The sequence below is a fragment of the Acinonyx jubatus genome, chromosome A1, assembly GCF_027475565.1.
Source record: "Acinonyx jubatus isolate Ajub_Pintada_27869175 chromosome A1, VMU_Ajub_asm_v1.0, whole genome shotgun sequence".
NCBI lineage: Eukaryota > Metazoa > Chordata > Mammalia > Carnivora > Felidae > Acinonyx > Acinonyx jubatus.
Genome location: NC_069380.1, coordinates 4,527,935 through 4,543,410, shown reverse-complemented (window position 1 = coordinate 4,543,410; position 15,476 = coordinate 4,527,935). Strand labels below are relative to the sequence as shown.

General features: G+C 47.4%; 1 protein-coding gene across 5 annotated transcripts in view; it reads left to right on the top strand.

Moving 5' to 3' along the window:
* Positions 1-15,476, top strand: part of SPATA13 (spermatogenesis associated 13) — a 340,694-nt gene that overhangs the window by 251,642 nt on the left and 73,576 nt on the right. For all 5 annotated transcript variants that reach the window (XM_027064553.2, XM_053208260.1, XM_027064551.2 and 2 more), the window contains one exon: positions 9,602-11,338. In XM_027064553.2, the coding sequence (XP_026920354.1) occupies positions 9,602-11,338 (1,737 nt within the window). The remainder of the gene's footprint in view (positions 1-9,601; positions 11,339-15,476) is intronic.

The following is a 15,476-nucleotide window of genomic DNA, read 5'->3' as shown; positions in this document are numbered from 1 at the left end:
ATGTCTGAAGTCCCCACCATCACTTCTTCATGCCCCGGCGGTATGAAGGACGTCTCCCAGGGATGGACCCACCAGAATAGCCTCCTCCTCGAACAGAGTGGCCACAGACCAGCTCCTGCCCGGCCTGGGCTGTGCTGTCCCACGGGCAGAGGTGTGACGTAGGGGGCCTGTGTTCGGGAACAGTCGTCCGCTAACCACTGGCTTTGTTCCTCGGTGGCGTCATCCACGTTGCTGCCCAGCATGTCTCCCGGAGGAGGATGTCCGCCAGGAGGCGTGAAGGGCTTACAGGGACAATATCCAAATGTCAGTTCAATTAGAAGACAATTTAAATTAGACAATATAAGGCATTTTAGCAACTGCGTCAATATGGAAAACAATAGGAGACTATGGGATACCTGGCTGAACAGAGCAGGGAAAAAGTGTTTTCTGCACCTCTGTCCTCAGTGATGGCACAATGGGCTGCTGTGACGACCCCCAAGTTAAAAGTTGTTTGGCTGCTGGGTAGAAACAGAGTTGAGGGGCACCTGGGTGGCTCAGTCAGTTGAGTGGCCAACTTCGGCTCAGGTCGCGATCTCGCGGTCCGTGAGTTCGAGCCCCGTGTCGGGCTCTGTGCTGACCGCTCAGAGCCTGGAGCCTGTCTCAGATTCTGTGTCTCCCTCTCTCTGACCCTCCCCCGTTCATGCTCTGTCTCTCTCTGTCTCAAAAATAAATAAACGTTAAAAAAAAAATTAAAAAAAAAAAAAAGAAACAGAGTTGAAAGTTGATCTGATTTCCCCCACGTGCGGTGTTATAAACTGTGGTTCTATGCTTAGAGACTCATTTTATGCAAAACGCAAAAACAAAAACCTTGAGCAGAAAAAAAAAATTCAGGGAAAATACAATGCAAATATACACTCCTTAAATTTTTTTTTTTGAATGTTTATTTTTGAGAGAGAGAGCATGGGCGTGTGCGTGCAAGTCGGGGAGGGGCAGAGAGGGAGGGAGACGCAGCATCCAAAGCTGGCTCCAGGCTCCGAGCTGTCAGCACAGAGCCCCACGTGGGCCTCGAACCCACAAACACGAGATCGTGACCTGAGCCGAAGCCGGATGCTGAACCGACTGAGCCCCCCAGGCGCCCCACAAATATGCCCTCTCATAAACAGTTATTGAGTGTATCTTACCAAACACTATTCACACGCTGCATTGATCCTTGGAAGGGGTCTCTGCAGCCCGCACCCGGTGTTTTGGACTGTGAGTCTGATGACGCGTGGCCCCAGATTCTGCAAACCCGCCTCTAGCCAAGTAGAAACATTGTTTTTGCTCCAGTGACCTTCAAAGTGCCTTCAAGATGAGGGCCATCCATCTGGAAAACTTTCTCTGCTCTGAACAGGAAGTGCAAGGGAGATACAGTTTCCGTGGTGACATCAGTTTTGGCATTGGCCACACGCATTAGGTAGTCCTAATCGTGGACTCTGGTGGTTACTGCCAATGGCAGATAGGGGACGAAGTACAGGGAATCAAGACAAGCCATCTTCAGACCTTTAATTGGCAGTGACTCTCCTGAAGTGTCCCGGGGCCTTTCAGCTCTGGGGGCTAACGTGGGAGCGGAGGGAGGGGAAGGAGAGGCTCGGAGGCTGGGACCCTGCTGGGTGCTGGAGGGAAGGGAAGCTTGCGTCAGCTGTGCCCCACATCCAGACCCACTCTAGCGTGTCTTGCTCTCCCTGCCTGACCCCCAGTTTCAGAGATCAAAGGAAGGTTTTCCTCTCTTTGGTCTAAGGCCCGCCTTGGCAAATCCTCATTTTCTCCACCCCTTCCGCCCCACGGGACTGACAGAGCAAGCACCTATCCCCACTGGGAAACCCCGTCTCACCCACAGGAATGTGGTTTAGCCTAGTAACCCAGATAAAGACAAGCCAAGACAATCACACGGCTTGTATGGAATTGACACCTTTCCCATAGACACAGCGGTTCAGTCTCATCCAGAGTTCCCTTTTCGAGTACACTTCCCATTTTTAAACACTTAAGTGATTGGATATTTAAACGAAGCCAGAGCTCTGGCTTTTTTGAGGCATCCTCCCCCGATTCTTCAACAGAAGAGGCTCTAAGGATACCAGATCCACGGGTGAGGGACATTCTTCCTTTGACAGACATGTACACACGGGGGTTGAGCTGTCCGAGGGGACGTGAGAGGTTGAAGAGAGGGAGAGTATCTTATATTAAGGACTGTGACGATTTGGGGTGGGAAGCAGATTCCTCCCTGGAACTAGAACCCACAGTTGAGTCTTAGATATATTTTGCTATGGAAATGTTGTAACTTATGGTTAACCATTAACTATTATTAGTTAAGTATGGTTTGGGGGGCAGAGTCTGTAGGGAAACACATTGCCTATTGTACCGTCAGAGTAGAGCCTGTTCATATAATGCGGGGTGCTAGAATTTCCAGCTTCTGCTCAGAGGCTTGGTTTCAGCGATGTTCTGGGAAAGATAGTGGAATGAATAATAGAAGGAAGAGACCTGGCAGGAAGAGAAAGATGGAGAATAAAATGGGCAAGTTCAGCATCTGAGAAAGACTTACTACCAGGGGGCTTTCTTTTTAGCAATCCCTAAGCTGTAACTTACTGGAAATACGATTCCACGTAATGGCAATAAGGTAAAGCATTTATCGTTGTCAAATATTTAGAAATTAATATTTATCAGAAGGTCTTCGCTACATACCTGTGTCTTTTTTCCATAGCCATCTTGGTTGACATGATAGAAGCTCATGATTCGGGTACTCAGATTACAGTATAGCTAGACCTGATTTAGGCTAATATGATAATACGTGGTGTGAAATAGAGCATCTTATTCTCTACCCAAGTATGAATGCATTTAACTTTAATTCCCTGGATAAAGAGATTTATAAAGGCCTGCACCAGCTTAATATATATGCCACCTCACTTTTGTTTTACATTTAATAAATTAAAATAGTTCCATTGAACTAAGAGTAGGGAAAGTGTTAGAGTATGGGTTGTATCACATATTTCCAAGACATACTTTATGGAATAAATCTTTTATACTTAAAAAAGAAAGTATAATTTTACAGAAGAAAGTCACTTTCCTAATAATCACAGTTCCTTTGGACCCTCTTTGAACACTTTTTAATTCAAATTTTGCTGATTAGTATTGAGACAGATAGATGGAAGTGTATGTTATCAATATATACATTTCAACAGTATTAGAAAACATTTTTAAAAATTTTTTTAAATCTTTATTTATTTTTGAGAGAGAGAGACAGCGTGTGAGCAGGGGAGGAGCAGAGAGAGAGGGAGACACAGAATCTGAAGCAGGCTCCAGGCTCTGAGCTGTCAGCACAGAGCCCGACATGGGGCTCGAACTCACGAACTATGAGATCATGACCGAAGCCAAAGTCGGACGCTCAACCGACTGAGCCACCCAGGTGCCCCAAAGCATCTGATCTTTTTTTTAATGTTTATTTATTTTTGGGAGAGAAAGAGACAGAGCACAAGCAGGGGCGGGGCAGAAAGAGAAGGAGACACAGAATTCAAAGCAGGCTCCAGGCTCTGAGCCTAGAGCCCGATGCAGGGCTCGAACTCACAAACCGTGAAATCATGACCTGAGCTGAAGTCAGATGACCGACTGGGCCACCCAGGAGCCCCAACATTAGAAAACATTTTAAGTGTGTTATGAAATGTTTATACAATTCTTAATTGTCCTACTAACTCAGATACATATTTTGTGTAATGTGAGCGTTCAAATGAGTAAACTTTGGATAAATTCGATTACCTACTGAAATGAAGTACCTGTATTGATAGTTAAAAAGTGATCAGTTGGGTAACTATTAACATGTCAGTACTTACTGTATACAGTGTATTAAATTTTCCTTTTCACTGAATGTATGAAAAACATCCACAAAGTTAGATATAACTATTAAGATAATGGAAGATAAACATTAAGTTGAGCTTTCTACCACAGGAAACTAGCTGCTAACAGTATTAGTATTTTAAAAATTGGCTTATCAGTACCCTCACAGTATGCAGAACACTCTGTGTTGTGATTGAAACTGATAAATTCCAACAGTTTCAGAGACACCATTCTGAAGCTAATTAATAGCACTTCTGTGGTGTTCAGAACTTTCTCCTAGTTCTTTTTCCTAATGGCATCATTTTAAGGCACTGGCTGGGGAGGCTGCTAACATTCTGCAGTGTAGAGGACAGCTCTCATGGCTAAGAGTTACTCCGCCCCGCATGTTATGTTAACACACCTAAGGTATTCAATAACCCACTGAATGCTGAGAACACAGAGTTAAATAACACCTCGTTTCTGACTTGTCAACCTTTTTAGGGTTTAGCAGAGAAGGGAGACTGAGAAACCAGAATTACAGAGCAGTATGGTAAATGCTGAGAAGGGCCAATGTATAAAACAGACCACAGAGGGGCGCCTGGGTGGCTCAGTCAGTTAAGTCTCCGACTTCGACTGAGGTCATGATCTAGCGGTTTGTGAGTTCGAGCCCCACGTCCAGTTCTGTGCTGACAGCTCAGAGCCTGGAGCCTGCTTCGGATTCTGTGTCTCCCTCTCTCTCTGCCCCTCCCATGCTCATGCTCTGTCTCCCTCTGTCTCTCAGTAATAAGTAAATGTTAAAAAAAAAATTTTTTTTCTAAACCACAGAGAAATGGCATCTGAATTGGACAGGAAGAAGAGCGTTTCTCGAGGGAAAGGTCGATTTGAATTAATGAAAGTTAATTAGGCAGAGCACATATTAATCAGGAAAAGAGAAACATCTCTAGGTGTTTTACACAGAGAATCTAAAATAGGATTATTCTTACACAGCCGAGAAACAAAAGAGGAGAAAGGAACTCAGGTGAACAATAATGGCAGGAAAATGCTACTGACCCAGAGGCAGGTGGGGGGGGGGGGGGGGAAATCAGGGGGAGGCGGTTCTACTTGAGCGGGGCACTGGTGCCCCCTGGTGGGAGCTGGGACCTAGGAGGGAGGAGCTGGCCAGCAGAAGTTGGAGCAAAAGAGGAGACCAGCGGCTGCTGGAAATGCCCCTGCTGTAGTCCATGCAGAGAGAAATACCCTGGTGTCTACCTTCCTCCCACGCACATCATCCCCACCCTTGGCCAACTTGGCCAGAAGCCCTTTGTCAGAGGAGCCTGGGAATTGTGCTTCCGTGTAATACAACGAGACAGAAATGGCTGGAGAAAATCAGAGCAAACAAGGAGATAACCCAAAGCACAGCCGCATGAGAAAGCCTCACTGTAAATAATTCAGCATGGCTAGAGTGAAAGGGATCGTGTGCTTGGCTGAGATCTGACATCTTCTCAAGGTTCAGAGGTGGCAGCTGGGGATACTAGATGAAGTAGCAGGACTCCGCTGGCAGTGTTTTGGGAAGGACGCCGGCCAGCTTGGAGGTGAGTCAGATGCGAAGGAAGGCAGGAGATTTTTCAGGAGGCTAATGCAGGTGTCCAAGTGGCAGGCACTGGCCTAAAAAGGCTGGAAATAAGGCTGCGGCAGCCACACTGAGCGTGGATTGTTGAGACTGGACTAGAATCTCTAAACTTGGTGACCGAGGAAGATCTGGAGGGAAAGGAAGTGCTGTAGGATCACCCCCAGGTATGGGCAGTGTGGGCCCAGGCATGGCCACCATGAGGCAATGCTGGGCCCGAACCTGGTCCCTCCGATGCCCGCTCCACTGTGCTTTCCACCCGTGGTGGCCTGACGAGGAGTATGCGTCTCAGAACCACTGGGTCCCAGGGTCCTAATCTTTACAGCTAGGTGTTAGATGTTCCCAAAGGCAATCTTCTGCGCTGCGATCGAAAGATTTAGACTTTCAGATTTCAATGCATTTTCCTCCAGTGGCACGTTTTCTGTAACTTACGTGAACACCTTACAAATTGTACGTACATTCAACCTGGTATATAGTTCTGGGTTTCAAATTCAAGTATTCTAAATTCACATTTAAGAATTATTGGTCATAGTTGTTTTCAGAGAATTCTCATTACGAGTGAAAGGAAATGTTCTATTCTAAAGTTCGTACACCCCAGAATCCAGCTTGTAGACAATGGATTTCACAATATTCCCATCTAAAATTCTTCTTGTATTCTGTTCATAAATCTCTCTGGCAGAGCTCCCACAATTTGCAAGACTCACTACAAAACCAGTGATTGAATCACAACCCTTGTTAGTTAATAGAGGTCAAAGTATTAGTTCTAAATAATGCTACTTGGTATGTTTCTCGGAAATTCCAGGAGAAGCCTTTTTCCGTGATTTTCAGTTTCATTCCAAGCAGCACACAACAATCACATTGTTCAGCTGCATGAACGAAATGGTAAGTCACTGGTCTTTTAAAAAGCATGTTGCCCCCATCAGAAACTCGGCATTGTGTGTATTTTACTAGATCTGTAACTTAAGGTTTAAGTAAATACTTAGACTTTTTCGTGTTGTAAAAATTTAAACATCTTCACATTGGAAAGATATGTGGGGATATGGCGAATTGTTACGTTGGCACAGACATTGACAAGGCAGGATAATAGATAACAATATTACGTCAAGATAAACTTAAATAATTTACATGTGGCACACCGTTCTTATTCTCAAAGAGTTCATAGAAGTCTTGTTCTGAAGGCAGCCATCAAAACCTATCATTATAAATATGTCTTGGTAAAGCAATTTGGTGAGATGCCCATAACCCACTGAGTAAGGGGGCATTAACTTTAGGAGCATCAGGAAGGGATTCCCAAAGATGATGACCCCTGTAGACAGTCTCAAAGTGTTAGACTTAAAGGGATGTGGTTTTTTCTAAACCTATTTTCGCCTTAATTTCTACTACTTCATGACACTGAGCCATCCTTCCAATTACATTGTTCTACTTAATAGAACAATAGGGTGACCAGACATCCCAGTCTGCCAAGAACTTCTCCGGTTTCAGCCCCGAGAGTCCCATGTCCTGGAAAACACCTTATCCCTGGGCCAACTGGGCCAACTGGTCACCCGAGTTTATTTCCTCTCAGTCAGAATTTGGGTTCTTGGATCTTCCTTTTGCTCATGCCAAGTTCCCACCTAGAACCGGTTATCACCTTGTCACTGTTTTGAGTTTATCATGGGGCCTACACATATCCTTGTACCCAGCAGAGGTTCATGAATTAATTGGTTGGTTGATCTACTGTAGACATAAATGTTGGCACCTGCTCTTGGATAGATGGCACTGAAGCACAGATTACTCAGATGACGGTACTCAAGATTCATGTGACAGCACTGAACTTAAAACCTGGGCCTGCCCCCATGCCTGTCCTAGAACATTCCCAAACCGATGCAACATTAAAATCGAGCACTGCCTGCACCCCTGGAGACTCCAGGGGCAGCCTGATACATTTTCATCCTTCGTTATAAAAGGTCTCACAATGCCCTCAGGTTGTCTCCGTCCAGCCAGATTACAAGAGAAGGAGCATGTCTGCTCCTCTGCATCCAGTGCAAGTCGCAACAAGGCCATTAGTATTGTGTAATATGCCATCAGTCGGTGCCTGTGACTGCACTCGATGTTTGCATAAACTGCTTCGTTTCGAGATTGTGAGAAGCCGAAACAACCACAGTCCCCTGTCCCTCTCAGAATGGGTGAGGGTGGATGGGATACTCAGTGGGAGACTCATTTTGCAATTGTTTGTAGATTTCACATCCAGCCTCAACGCTAGGATGATTCAAGTTTCTGCTTCTTGAATGGCTCATTCAAATGCAGCCCACAGCTCTTCAGGATCCCTAATTTCTCCATTAGAACATTAAACTGCAGAGGCGTGTGGTAGTCCCATTAGGCTTCTGAGTAATGGAATTGAGTAAATGGACATCAGAAAGGCTCCGGGCTACATAAGCCTATGTAGCCTCCCCGGTCCCAGATGGAATCAGCCCTTGAACTGGGAATCTCCCTGGGAATCCCTCAGGGAGCTCCATGTAAGGGCAAATAAAAATGAGCCCATGAGAGAATTTACAGAGTAGAATCAGATGAGACCTCTTTGCATGAGGTCACATTTTTTTCTGCACTTGAGAGGACTAAGCTAAATTGGGACTTAACCTTAAGGTTTTTGTGCAAATGTCTGCTCCTTTTCTTCTTCTGCCTTTAATATTGCCTTCGGAAGAGTGGCCTTGACTGGCATAAGGACTTCTGGGATTTGACTTGAGTTGGGGTTATGTCACGAGGCACTGAACTTGGTGTCAGACACCAAGATATGGGTTCCTATCCCAGCACTGCCTCTCTCTTTCTTCATTAGTTTAAAGTAGCGGAGAGGAGCATAGGCTTCGGAAGAGGCAGCTGCAGGAACCCCCAGCACCCCTGCCCAAGTGTGCATTTGGTTATCTGTAAAATGGAAATTATCCTGTTGATCTTACAGGTTAGTAGGAGTACCCAGTGGCAGGTCGTTTCAAAAGCACTTAGCACAGGGGCCTGACATGTAGTAAACGCTTAGCGAGTGGTGGTCTTCTATGGTGAACATCGCAATCTTTCCTACACATCTTCACTGGCTAATCACTAATTGAGAAGGGGGTGGCTGTGACATTTAAGCTGGCCCACCAAGGCTGAGCAGGCCGTGGCCTAATGGGCAGAGAGGAAGGAGAGCAACACGTTCACTTGGGGGAGACAGCATGGACTGCAGGTGTGTGGTGGCCTTAATTAAGGGCATGGGGAAAGAAAGACGAAGGTGCAACGTTGGTTTAATTTGAAGTTTTGTGTCTGACTTTCTAATATTTAAGTAATATCCTTATCTCCCTCCATCCCCCAGCCAACACGAATCCTGTTGACAGAGGCCCTTCACTAATGCTGTTCCCTTTACAAAGCCCGACCTCATACATGCAGCCTCAGCTTGTCCCTTCTGCTTGTGTGTCTCTGTAGCACTTTGGGTATTTTTGTAGACAAGTGGGCAGCTGACAGCATCTTGGTCTTTGCTGCTGGTTCTTGCAGCCAGTCTGCCTATCAGCTGCGTGAAATTTAACATAGGTTGGTATTTTACTGTAACACGTTTTGAAATAGTTGTTGGTGGGTTTTTTTATTTAATTAAGAATTTCTTCCATTTCAAATAAAGACAAGGCCCAGTGTGGAATAACGCCTTGGCCTTGGCATTCCAGCAGTTTTTCAAAAGTTTTAAACAAGTTTCCATGGATTCAAGGATTTACCTTTGCATTGAATGCACAACCCATAATTCTTTTTTTTTTTTTTTAAGGAATGTATGTTTGCATTCTTCCTTTTAATTCATTGTGAAATCAATTAGGAAAGGTAAAACTTTAACTTAATTTAAAAGTTTTTAAAAATTTTTTTAGAACGTTTATTTATTTTGAGAGGTGGGGGAGGGGCAGAGAGGGAGGGCGAGAGAATCCCAAGCTGGCTCCACGCTGCCAGCAGGGAGCCCATGCCGACTCGAACTCCTCAATCCTGAGATCATGACCTGAGCCAGAGTTGGACACTTGACCAACGGAGCCAGCCGGGGGCCCCTAATTTAAGACAGTTTTGATCAGATCAACCCTGTCGTGAGGCATGCTTCTTTTATCCCGGCAATTATTAGCCGAAATGAGAAGCCGCTGTTCGTAGAGGTTCTTCCGTGGGAGGAAAATGACTAAACCCCGGCTTTGTTTTCCGCTCCAGGCTGTGGCCACAACTGAGGAGCCTGATGTGCACAGCAGGTGCGAAAGCCCGGCCGGCAGCAGCCTCGGAGATGAAGGTCTGCGCCCGGGGCCTGTGGACACAGACGTGCATGTGGCTTTGAACCCCGCTGCCCTGTGGCCACGGGCTCGCCGCCCCGAGAACATGACAACGGCCCGGAACGGCCATGGCCGACTCGCCGCGATCCCCTGTTCCGTCTCTGATTCCAAAGACCCCAAAATGGTGACCTACCCAGCGTGTCAGAATGGAGGCTGCGGCAGCAACCCCTGCGGGGATGCGGAAGGCGCCGCGGAGGCCAGACTGAGCCCCGCCAGGCTCATCCGCCTCTTCTCCGTGAGCAGGAAGAGGGCCAGCGCCAACCCGGAAAGGCCCCGCTCCATGGTCCTGATGGGAAATTCCTCCACCTGGAACGCCCTTGCCTCCTTCCGGAAAATGGGGTCTTTTAAGAAACTGAAGTCCTCCGTCCTTCAGGGAATTCAGAACCGAGAGGGGTCAGATGCGGCAAAGGAAGACGCCCCGGAACGCGACCCGGGGAAACCCATCCCGAACGGTGCTGCCGCCGGAACGCACACCGGCAGGTGCCCCTCCTCGGGGCCGGCGAGCGACCCCGCCGCCAAGGCGGCTCCCGGGGGCGCGTCGGACTGCTCCGACCCCGAGGAGGCCGACGACGCCTTCCAGAGGAGCACCCACCGGTCCCGCAGCATCCGCCGCGCCTACGGCCTGGGCCGCATCAGCTTCCTGGATGGCGAGAAGCATCAGGGGTCCCAGAACCACGTCGGGCCCCTGGCCCCCGTCTCCCAGGAGCCCGCGCTGTGTGAGATTCTAGTGAAAGACTCTGAGAACAACAGCATCGTCTACCGGAAAAGCAAGAGCACCGACAACTTGAACTTTCTGAAGAAGAGCTCCTTCAAACGGAAGTCCACCTCGAATCTCATGGACCTCAAGGGGGCGCCCGAAAAGCCCGCGCCCCGGAGGACGCTGAGCAGTTCGTCCGCCGACTCGGAAAAGTTCGGTGGGGCCGAGAGGAGGACGAAACGCTGGAAGAGCCCGCTGCGGGCCAGGGACTTCGACAGAGTCCTGAGGTTTGTGAGCAGCGCCGCGGACGCGGCCTGGCGGAGAGAGAGCCCCCGGAGCGGGGCGCCCCCGCCGGGCGAGGCAAGCCAGAGGCTGCAGGTGCACAGCAGGCTGCACGACGCCTACTCCCGCCGCGTGTCCACCAGCGCCGAGCGCGAGTGGAGGAGGTGCGCAGGCGCAGGCGCGCACGCCTCCCCGGGCTGTGGCCCGGCGGGGGCGGGGAGCCCCCCGGTGGACGTGGCCGCGGCCGCGTGTCCCCTCGAAGCCGCAGGCTCCCGGGCGGCGGCGAGCGCGGGTCCTGGCGCCGGCAGCGCCTCGGCGAGTCCGGCTGCCGAGGACCCAGGCGGACGCCAAGCTGGCAGCCGGTTTACCTTCGAGCCGGAGCAGCCGCTCACCCCCCAAAGGCCAACCACGCCCAAGCCCCCCAGCCCTCAGAGCCCGGGCGCAGGAAACGCCACGTGTCCCAGCAGTCTCAGCGCGCTGTCCCTGAGTTCAGTGGACAGTGAAGAGAGGGCAGAGGGGCCCGCGTCCCCCCAGGATTCGGCGCAAGCCACGTGTGACAAGGGCAGTGACGACAGCAGCGTCGGCAGCCACCCTCAGCTGAGCCCCCACCTGGTGTCGGGTCCCGAAGAAAGGAGGGAGGAGGTAAGGGCCGGGCGGGGGCCCCTTGGAGGTGACCGGCTGCACACGGGGTACCTGTCACAGCGTCACCCTTCATGTCTCCCGGGGGTTGCCGGTGCGCTGGGGTGTTTTCCGCTGGCATTCACCCTCTTGCCTTCACCTGCCGTAGAAGCGGGCGGCCCCGTGCTAATTGCACTGCCATCAAATTCCTGTTAACCAAGTTCACAATCATCTCCGCCTCTCGTAATAAATTGCCACCCAGTGCAATTCCTTGAGACGGCACCACACCATTCATTCAAAAGCAGATTCCATTGAGCACCAACCCCATCCTAGATTCTGGGGGGCGGAGGTGGGGGGTAGTTGATAGATACCTCTGTCCACTCTATGCAGCTAGTAGGGGCTCTCAGAAATTTGATTTTTGCAACATTTTGTATTCCCATAGCTCTCTTCTCTGTGTTTTTAATTGTCTCTGTATCCTTCCCAACAGAGTACGTGTAAATGAGATTCTTCACGTTAAGACCCCGTTCGAAGTCTCTTTTATTTCCTAGGAATGAATTAGAAACGTGCAGTTTGATACCTGTCAGCCTCCGAGTGATGATGGTTCAAAGAAATTTTTATGATGGTTACTTGACTTATTTTTAGAGAACGTAAGCATCTCATGAATTGAATCAACTAATAACTGTCAAGGTGACAGGAGCAGTGTTCTTTTCATAGCCTGTCAGGTATCCAGACAACTTTGCCTGACTCTGTAATTTTCACTTATTTATAAATGCATTCAGTACAGTACAGAGCTAAAGGATGAGGAAATGCATCCATGTGTGTATGCGGCAAATTATTCTCCAAGTATATTTCTAGACTGTTTTATAGGTATAAATTGGTGCTTGCCATGGAAAATAATCCCCTGGCAACTGTTCCTTCCCACTGATCCTTGGAGAGGACCTCAGTTTTGTCTTAATGTCTGTAGATGAGGGATTACACAGCCGCTTTTGCAAACTTGGGAGCCAGGATAGCCTCTGGACCGTATGTTTTCACTTTTGCTTTTCAGAGAGTCTTCCGAAGGAGAAAGCCTATCGCAGGTCACTTTGGGGAGATCTCAGTTAGCCTGAAGCATCCCCGAGGCAGCCAGAGGAGTGAGGCTTTGTAGATGTGAGTTTGTATGGAGACCTCAGGGCCAGTGTGTCTTTAGAGGTCTTAGATATTGACGGCCATTTGCTCATTTGCATATTTCCAAAGAAGCCTTGTGGAACAGTTGTAAGGACACCAGACTAGTTGCCAGCCTTTGAAGGAGCTCCAGTTCTGCTAGCTCTGCTGTACGTCATTGGCCAAAGCCTGAAGCGGGCTGGGCTTCCTTGACTCCTTTGATGGATGATAAGATGAAGTGTAATTCCTCCCACCACACATCCAACCTGTCCCACAGATGGTTTAGAGCCCCCCTTCATCGCTCCTGGAGGAGCCCAAACTCTCATCCCCTGCTCCAAAATAGAAGATTCGCATAGTTCTAGGGGCTTCTTTATGTGAAAGGTGGGGATTTTATTTTCTACTTAATGAAATTAGTGAAAATCATCATTAAAATGTTTTCTTCCTGAGTGCCTATTAAGTGAACACATGCATATTGTTTTCAGAATTATTTTGATCATTATATAGTTTACCCATATATTTGCTAAATATAAATTTAATTATACACAGTTAATAATTTAATAATATATATAATTTAATTTCTACCCACAAAGAAATTGTACCAAAGTTACAAAGCAGGGCACAAGTTATCAAAAGTGCACATGTGTGGATAGATAATTCTATAAATTTGTCTCCAGATGTTTATCACGTTAAAAAACTTTTTTTTAATATTTATTTGTTTTTGAGAGAGAGAGAGAGAGAGAGAGAGAGAGAGAGCACAAGTGGGGGAAGGGCAGAGAGAGAGGGAGACACAGAATCTGAAGCAGGCTCCCGACTCTGAGTCAGCACAGAGCCTGACATGCGGCTCGAACCCACAGACTGTGAGATTGTGACCTGAGCCAAAGTCACATCTTAACCAACTGAGCCACCCAGGTGCCCCAGATGTTTATCACTTATTAAGTTGGATTTATTTTCTCAAACTTAAGCTTCCTCGTGTGTGTGTGTATATATGTTTTAATGTTTATTTTTGGGAGAGAGAGCACAAGCAAGGGTAGGGGCAGAGGGAGAGGGAGACACAGAATCCAAAGCAGGCTCCAGGCTCCTAGCTGTCAGCACAAAGCCTGATGCTGGGCTTGATCTCACAGACCACGAGATCATGACCTGAGCTGAAGTTGGACGCCCAACTGACTGAGCCACCCAGGCGCCCCTCAACCGTTGTAATTTAAAAGCACTTGTTGGCCATCTTGTATAACATCACACAAAATTAAATTTCAGTTTCAAGGTACTTGAACATACAGTGGGTTATTTAATTCAGTGATAGTATGGTTCTACTTACGTGCTTAGAGCTCGTTGAAGCTGTGGTTAGTGTTGAATGTAATAGAGGTCGAGGGGCGCCTGGGTGGCTCAGTAGGTTAAGTGACCGACTTCGACTCGGGTCATGATCTTGAGATTTGTGGGTTTGAGTGCCCCCCCCCTCCCCCCGCCAGGGCTCTGTGCTGACAGCTTAGAGCCTGGAGCCTGTTTCAGATTCTGTGTCTCCCTCTCTCTCTGTCCCTCCCCCGTTCATGCTGTATCTTTCTCTCTCTTTCTCTCAACAATAAATAAACGTTAAAAAAATTTTTTTAAAGGTTGAAATCTGTATATTATATTTAAAATAAATATTATAATGCAGTTTTCAATAAGGGAGAATAGTTTAATGTAGAACCATTTACGTATAAAATGCCACTCTCAAGGTGACAAAATAATCTTTGGAAAACCATTAGCAGTTTCACAGGATTTTGTTACTGTGAAAAGGGTGGGAACATGTCCCGCTACTCACTATAGAGAAATCACCGCGGTAACTTTATACTTCTGCCACCTAGTGGTAAATTTCCTCGTAAGAATAACTTTGGAAGGATGCCCTAGAATTGTTACTTGGTCCGGAAATGCAGTTTAGCATGGATGCTTGTGGACAGTGCTACCTGTTCCCTGATGAATGTACAGGCACAGGAATTTAGAATGTTTTCGCTGGTTTTCCTACCAAGTCACAGGATAATTCCATCGCCTGAAATAGCGAATAGGAAAGGGACCCTGTCCTTAGTCATGCAGTATAGATTCAGAAGTGTGTGGTAGTGTTGAAATATGCCATAGATGAAGCTCTTTTAAATGATGAAAGTCTGTTGTAACTCCTCAATAGGGAGCTTTAGTCTTTTAGTGGATGTTTTTAATTTGGTGTGAATCCCGGCTCTGCTGTTCCAAAGAGAGCCACCAGTGGAGCAAACTGCTGAGCTTTCCCTTGGCCTCAGTCTCCCCAGCGTAGAATGTGGGACAGCTCCATCTGCCTTGGATGTTTGTAGGAACCAGGGGCATTAGGTCTAGCAAGCACTTGGCCCAGTGTTGAACACTGGCTGTCACTGTGTGATGATTACTATCCACTTAGGTGGTGTTTCCATCCTAGATTGACCTGACTTCTTGAGACATGGGCCAGTTAAGGTCAGATTTTCCAGAAATGGTTTTTGACATGCCACTGTGTTATAGTCTTAGGGAGGACTGTGAAGATGTTCAGTCAGTTAGTTTGACTGCACATTAATTTTTTTTTAAAGCATGAGAGTGTGGTTAGGTTTAGTTTAGTTTAGTTAGGTTGCAGGATGAGTTAACATTTATGCATTCATTCAGTATTGCACAAAGCGAACTTGCTGAGCACCCACCAGGCGTGAGACGCTCAGATATAGCTCTGTAAGGATGTTGAGGACATTATAAATGAGCTAAGATGTATGTAAATCATATTGGAACTATGTAGATTAAATCCCACGAAAGAGGCAAAAACCATTTGCTGTGGGATTTCAGAAGAGTTGTAGTTTTTACACATGTATCAAATCAAGGAATGCTGAATAAGGGTGACTGAATCTCATTTGAAGAAAGTGCAGTGTCTATACATATAGTTTCAGTGGTCACATGGGTAGGGCTTTTATGTGATTTGAGAGAACAGGAAGGAACATAATTCTGTTTAGTGTAGGAGAAGGATCAAGTTAAAGTGAAATCATTAAGCCTGGGTCATGGACACTTT